Source organism: Propithecus coquereli, unplaced genomic scaffold, assembly GCF_000956105.1.
Source record: "Propithecus coquereli isolate 6110/MARCELLA unplaced genomic scaffold, Pcoq_1.0 Scaffold503, whole genome shotgun sequence".
Lineage (NCBI taxonomy): Eukaryota > Metazoa > Chordata > Mammalia > Primates > Indriidae > Propithecus > Propithecus coquereli.
The window spans coordinates 581,475-589,131 of NW_012150875.1; the positions used below are offsets into that span (position 1 = coordinate 581,475).

Genomic DNA, 7,657 nt, shown 5'->3' on the forward strand with positions numbered 1-7,657 from the left:
GAGCGCGGTGGCCGCGCGTCATCGCCGCCCCCGCTCGCCCGCAGCCCCCGCCCTCGGCGCCCAGCGCGACTGTGACGCCCCCGCCCCGCCGGCCCCGCCCGGCCGGAGGCCCGAGCCCACCGACGTGAACAAAGGCGCAGTTTCACGTGGCCGCGGGAGACAGGGCCGAAATAATAAAAAAGGGCATTGAGGCTTCCTAAAACCCCCGGGATTTACTGGTGTAAGCGCGGGCACATCGCCGCGAGGCCACGCTCCGGCCACAGCGCGGACCCCCGCCCCAGCCCCCACCGCAGGCCGAGCCTCGTCCCAGCTCCTTCTAGCAGCTTCCAAAGCTGCTGTTAACGTCAGTTCTTTTCACTGGGAAAACGTGAGGACGATTCTTGCTGCCATTAGGAAAATGGTTCCCTCTTCTCTGATTCTGTTTAAAATAACAATCTTTGCATAATTTGGGGCTAACCACCTGGAGGGCTTATTTGTGAATAACGCTCTAAATCATCACTGCATGCATGGGTTACAGCCTTGCAAGGCACAGTCTTGAGTCATGCTTAAACATATTTCTAGCATGGATGAAAAACAAACACTGCAGAAATATGACTCCTTTCAGCAGATCTAGTTAAGATCTGGTCCCCACCGTGGACCCCGAGAGTGGGAGATAGACCTTCATGGAAATTTACAAAGCTGCATCAAAATCCATCATCTTTGAAAACGCTCTTGAAATCTTAGAGAAAGGGGCTGATAAAAACACTTAACAAGGGAAGAAATGTCCACTTGGGAAAGGCAGTGATGATGTCTATTGTTAAGACACCTTTCGAGAGAGCTCTGTAAGAAACCCATCTGTGTTTTTCCATTAATTCACCCGGAGATGAGGCTGAGCGTTCAAGTAAACAGGAAGCTTACATGTGGTGGTCAAATCACAAACACTCAACACCTACGAACAACAATTAAATACAAACAGGAGCTAAAGTGATGCGGGGGTGGGGGCGGGGGCAGGGAGGGAATGCTAGACAGAAAGGCTAGGGAAACCAGAACAATCTTAGAAAATTTTCAGTTGTTACAAAAAATAAAACATAAGCTTTAAAAATCATTTTTGCAGAGAAATTACAGCCATAAAAAATCTGTGTATTGTAAAGGCATTCATATTAAATTACAGAAAAATTTTAGCATATAAACTGAGATGGTAAAGGTTAGATTATTTACCAAAGAGCCCCCATGTTGTCCGCAAGCACGTTGTGATTGAACATGCAGACCCTACAGATCACGACGCAAACTGAAGCTCATTTTTTTTCCTTAATGGAAAATTAAGCTCTGCATGAAATAGAAGATTCCAGTTGAATAATTCTACTTGCTGCTAGATCAACAGATTTTAACAACATGACAATCTCAATTTCTAGGCAATAAAAAAAAATTAAAAATTGCTTGTTACTGAAGCAAAACAATATCTCCATCTATTTATTTTAGGCAAATATTAAACACAAGAAGGATTTTTTTTTTAATATGTAGCCCCCAATTTATTAACTCACTCTTTGCTGAAGTTGCCTAAATGCTACCCTGGGTTATAATTTAAAATGCTCACACATGTACCTTATTTTCTTTGGCACAGTATAGATTCCTTCCTTTCTTTTTAAAGAATCAGTTCAATGGAATTTGGGAAGGGGGCGGGGGAACATCCTGTATACCAGGAAATTCAATACATAGCTTCAGAAATCTTATTTTAAAAAAAGAAAGAAAGAAAAGACAGACAAGAAAAAGATCAAAGGGAAGAATAGAAATAGCTTGGATGCCCTTGGCAGCTAGCTCCTGAACCCCAACTGGGCTGTTCCTTCCTTCCCTTATTCCTACCTTGGAGAACACAAAAACAGGAACAAGAAAAATAACGTGAGCATACGTGCATGCAGAACTTAATGAAATGTTTACAAAATCTTAAATCAATGAAAAATCTTTTAATTAATGAAAAACCTGGTTAAATTCTAGAGCGTCTTTCTCTTAGTCTAAATTTTAAAAGCATCAAGTCTAAGTGCTGTGTACTTAAGTCAATTTGAAGAGTACATAATTTAACCTCCAAAATCACTGGTGGGAAGAACTTGTGGCCAAGTTCTGATGAGAACTATGTTTTCCTATTTTTCGTTAAGATTCTAAAGCATTAGATAAAAAGTCAATATCCATGCATCTCAATTATCAGTTTCCCTCCCAAGTTCTTAAGCGCATGACACCATATCCATATAAAAATGAAAGATCTCTCAGCTCTTTGCCTCTATCAAAGGCCAACACATGTCTTTAGAGATACAGTTCCTACCAAAAGGGGAGGGGTGAGTATCTGAGCAAAAGTTCCAAGTACAGTTTATAACAAAAGCACAACATTAGAAAGACTGCCATAAATCATTCTTTAACAGTTTCTTTATCACATTTTTCGAAAGTAAACAAATTGGACTATATTTGTAGCAACTCAAAGTGGAGCATAAATTTAAATGATGTTATTTGTTCAGCTCACTGATAGGGGCTAATATTACATTAACGTATTTTTCTTCCTGTCAAGAGTTATTTACACATGTACAGTATTTCAGTTAAAAATAAAACACCATAAACTATATGTTATAAGAAAGCATAAGGGAAGCAAATATGCAAGTCTATTAAAGACTGAAAAGCTTCTAATAAACTACTTTATTTGAGGGGGAGGACTTCAAATGATACAGTCTGTCACAAAGAAACAAATTGGCGGCAGGTAATGTGATGGCACAGAGAACTCAACACCCAGGCAGCTGCCTGGGCCTGCGACCTTTCTGCAGACTGTTACCACGCAGGCTTGCAGAGATGTGGAAGCACAGAGCAGGCCCAGCCTTCCGGAATAAACCCCCATGGGGGTTCTGTCCTTGAGGGCTGCAGGTGGGAAAGGGGCCAATCCAGTGCACGGTGGGAAAGGTTCAGAGATCTTTTCTCCCTCAGCGGGTACAATACAGTAAGTTCCCCTTCAAGTTATGATAAGCAACACATGCCAAGCATGAAACGATCAGACTGCAATTCACCACGGAGTACTTATTTCTGTTTTTCTAGTACAGTCGTGTCTGTAATATTCCGCCGCTTTGGTTCTAGGGTGGCAAAAAAGGAAACATCTTGGTCCCGGTCAGACTGCAAAGTTAATATGGTCTCTTCTACGACTTCAAGATGAGGGTTACCGGCATTTCTAAAATAGGCTAAAGAGAGAAACCATGAGCCTGAATCACACGTGCCATGAACTGTGTTCAAAAACACACTCTGGTTTTGTTTTTTGTTAACCACATGTCAGGACAGTAAATCATTTTTCATGGACAATCACATACATATGTCCTTTCAAATGGCAAAATATCTTACTTAAAGAGTATTTCTTAAATTTTAAAGATGATCTCCAATAGTTATCCATATTTTAAAAATTATAATAACTAAAAAATTAACTTTTACCTTTTAATTCCTACAACACAAAAGAAATGGCAATGTGCAGAACACAAGAGGAGGAGCAGGTGGCTGGAAGGGTGGGGCAGGGGGCGAAGTGGCAAGAAAGGCACATGCAGGGCAGAGCTGAAGACATTTTCCTACATCTGTGGTGTAGAAAGAAACTATCCAAGGGACATAGAGCTTATGTTAAGTCCTATTCAGGTTTAAATAACCGACTAGGTTGGGTTGTAACTGTTTCTGTACCGACTACAAAATAATACCATTAAAACTTAATAGCAGTTCGGCTTAAGTTTGCTACCTTTCATAATCTATCATGTCACAACTCAAAATCGACAAAAGTTTCCCTCGTTTCCAGAAGGTGTATTTTAGTATCTGGTCAGTAAATCTGAAGACTGAATTACATCATTTCCTTAGTCATTTTATAAATAACATAAATTTACGCATAAAAAACTAATATACTAATTTACATAATACATCTTAAGTATGTTACCACACAACTTGCCACAATTTCCTAAAGGAAATCCACTTGCTACCATCAACAACTGATGGGTTTATGGAGAACGTAAGATGAGAAAGCTGCTCCACACACCCTTTTGCAACAGCGTCTGCCGCAGAGCCTTGGCCAGCAGCACCCTCACGTTGGGCACAGGGTCTGACGCGAGGCTCAAAAGGCTGGGAAGCAAGTGCTCAACAAACTGGTCCACGGGGACACACTCCTCGCTCACCACTGCCTGTGACAAAAAAGCAACGTTTTTCAACAGTTTCTAAAAACATACTTTTTTAATTCCAAAGAAGTAATTTCACAATCTACGGGTTTGAGGTATGTGTGTGAGAATTTTTAAATCCCCGCACTGAATACAGTTAGAAACACAATCAGTATTTTATTGTAATTTGCTACTAAGCACTGGGTTATAGGTAGTATAAGATTTGGTGGGGAAACCACAGGCTTTGGAGCCAGACAGGTCTAGGGGCAAAGCCTAACTTGATCACTCACTAGCTATGTAGCCTCAAGTAAGTGACTTAATCTTTGATTGATTTATTTAATTTTTTTTTTTTTTTAAGAGACAGGGTGTCTCACTACGTTGCCAAGGCTGGTCTTGAACTCCTGGCCTCAAGCGATCCTCCCATCTCAGCCTCCCAAAGTGCTGGGAATACAGGCATGAGCCACTGTGCCCAGCCAGCTTAACCCGAGCCTCAGTTTCCTTATGTGTACAATGGCAGGTCCTTTATCCATCTATCACAGTGCTGCCAAACCGCACACAGCTGGCCAATAAGGGTTAAGAACCCTCACCTGCTACTCACTGGCATGCAGGCTCTGAGGGCAGTGGCCATGGCTGTCCAGTAACAGCCAAGTCCTGAACCCTAACCCAACGCCCAGACCTCTGTCAATGACTAGGAAACACTGCTCATGCAAGAATCTGCAGCATCTGCACACTGCTTCTGCACTTACAAAGAGTTTTACATGTCTTCTCTCATTTAATTCTCAAAACTAGCCTTGGAAATCAAAATTACCCTTGTTTATTAACAAGTGAGAGAATTCTGGTCCAATGTAGTGATGAAAACCTAAGGTCTCATGACCAACAAGTGGCAGCAGAGAGTTAACTATAAGCCAGGCGTGTGGATTCTAACTCCTGTGGCTCTCCTGCTACAGGGTGACTCGTGTCACGGTGGTGGGCACTGTGTCAACGACACTGATATTCCCCAAGTGTCTTCCTTCTGGGTGCCAGGCACCACCTAGGCAACTCAGATGCATCAGCCCACTGAAGCGTCACAACAGCACTAGACGGCAGGTACACAGCACTGTCCCCACTTGACAGAGTGCAGAGGTTATTCTGCCCAAGGCCACTCTCAGGAAAGTGCTGGAATCAGGCTTCAAAGCAGGTCATTTTGACTCCAAATCAGTCCTCTTAACCTTTTCAAGTTAGTCTTTTCCTTCTGTTTATTACATATTTTCTAAATCTCAGATAAAGAATTAAAAAAATAAAAGCAAAAAAATATTTCATTTACACTTTCTCTGCAAAATGATCTGGAACAGTGAATTTTTTCTTCACCAAAGGATGTGCTGTCAAGCCTATGGTGAGTTTGGTATTTACTCTGCCATCCACGGCACTTCTCAAAGTGGATGGCCAAAGTGCCCCTGTAATGCCTGCTCCAGCCCAACAGGGGGTGGTGGCAAGTCCTTTATTGGAGGTGGTTATGAGGGACAGAAAGTGGGCTTTGTGGTCAGGGGTCAGGTATAACCAAACCATGGCTTTACTGTACCATCAGCAAAGCTGGGCAATGGGTTTACATTATACTATTCCCTCCACCTTTGTATATGCTTGAAAATGTGCATGACAAAAAGTTAAAACGTTTAAAATAACACTTTAGCAGGAAAAAAAATCATGGTTTTATACTTCCTGCATGATCTTGCACAAGTTACTTAAACCCTCTGGGCTTTGAATGCTTGATCTAAAGAACTGGTCTGAGGGTAAATGGGGATACCAGGCTCAATACATGTAGCAGCTCTTAGTAGAGAATCAGCTGTGTGGTGAGATGCCTGGCACACAAGGCATTTAAGAAATGGCAGCCATTATCATTGCCACTGTCCCCAGCCAAACATAAATCATACCTCATTTCCAAGATGCTAAGTAGAAAGGATGATCTGAGGAGCTGGACAGACTGACACGAACATCACACATTTACTCCAAAGAGGTTTTATAATCCCTGCTCTAACCTGCTGCTCTGTTCTTCACCCCACTTTCCCTCCGAGGCAGCTGGCTAAGGTGAGGTGCAGTGGTAGACACAGCCCTGGACTGTGGGCCCGGCCCTCATCTTACCCGATGGCGGTGCAGGGAGAGTAGGGTCTTGTGCACTCTCTGTCTTCAGCATCCAGAGTATATCTGGCATACGGTACTTACTTGATCAACATCTGGTGAACCTGACATTATCCCATGGCAAATGTATACCCAGGGTAGATTCTCCCTGCAGGTGTTGCTAACCTGACAAATGAAAGCGAAAGCTTGTCTTCCAACCCACTTAGAACAGTGCCGGAACCTCATGATGAGTTCATTGATGAAATTTAACCCCAGTGCGTTTTCACTGTTTGAGTAGAACTTCTGCAAAATTGCCACAACCTGTGAAAAATATCAGAAGAGCAAATTTAAAATGCTGCCATCTATTTGAATTATGAATACTACTTTACATGGAAACTAGACATTTTTATGTACCCTTCCATCTTTAAAATGTATTTATAAGCATGGGAGAAAGTAATTTTTGTCACAGTCATCATTAGAACACAGAGAAAAAAGATGTTTAAATGTATGGCAATCTATATACACAAAATCCTTCATAAAAATGCAAGCAAAAAGGGGACTGGCATTAGAAAAATATATTACTAATGTTAAGGTTCCAAATTTTAGAATATGCCCCCTTGCATAATAACTAAATCATTACCTTTCAGAACATGTCATTTTTATAAAATTTTAATACTATCAGAGTATCTTAAAATCAGTATTTGCAAATGTGATTTTTGTCATCAGTATTCAGCTGGTATAAGCCCATATAAAACAGGATCGGCTTTTCTGTACTGGACTCTTTGCTCACTAAATACTTTTCTACAAAACCAAGCTACAGAGAAAACCCAACTTGTATTTTAAAAAACACTAAGCTATTTTTTAAAGAAGGCTTAAAGGGTTTTTAAAAAGGTTTTTAAAAATATATAAAATGATTTATACACAATTGCCATCACTGAAGCATACAATTTAACAAAAAAGCTATACTGAAAATTGATAAAACTATAAAACAGTTCCTAATTTCAAAATTTAAAAGATGGTTTCAAAAGTAAGCTGGCAAATTAAGCCCAGTAAAGATAAAGGAGTTAAAATGGAAAACAAACATTTCTATTGGCAACAATCACAAACAGAAAAGGCCATGATTCTTACTAGTTTGAAGGAGATCCACCGAACTTCAGAAACTTTATCTGCACACAACTTTAAGGCAATATGCATTAAGTAATCATAAACATCATTGGGATTATAGAGTTCCAAAATCAGTATCAGCTGTCTGAAATTAAAAACAAAAAATTATTTGACGGTCAAAAACCACTTTATTAATTTCTCTTTACTCTCATTTCATTTTACAGATAAAAATAGGCTGGGAAATGAAAGGCAACAAGGACCTAGCAAAGGTTCGGTCAGTAAAATGCCAACAGCAGAAAGCTGAGTGAAATGACCATGCAAAGAAAAACAAA

At 40.7% G+C, this 7,657-nt stretch overlaps 1 protein-coding gene across 1 annotated transcript in view; it reads right to left on the reverse strand.

Annotated features, from left to right (window-relative positions):
• Nucleotides 1-2,685: 2,685 nt before the first annotated feature.
• The window catches only part of LOC105820073 (serine/threonine-protein phosphatase 4 regulatory subunit 1-like), an 81,914-nt gene continuing 76,942 nt past the window's right edge, over nucleotides 2,686-7,657 (reverse strand). Inside the window, exons 16-19 of the mRNA XM_012656481.1 lie at nucleotides 7,350-7,470; nucleotides 6,408-6,542; nucleotides 4,016-4,157; nucleotides 2,686-3,188 (exon numbers count right to left, since the gene is read on the reverse strand). Coding sequence (XP_012511935.1) covers nucleotides 3,031-3,188; nucleotides 4,016-4,157; nucleotides 6,408-6,542; nucleotides 7,350-7,470 — 556 coding nt within the window. The 3' untranslated portion in view covers nucleotides 2,686-3,030. The remainder of the gene's footprint in view (nucleotides 3,189-4,015; nucleotides 4,158-6,407; nucleotides 6,543-7,349; nucleotides 7,471-7,657) is intronic.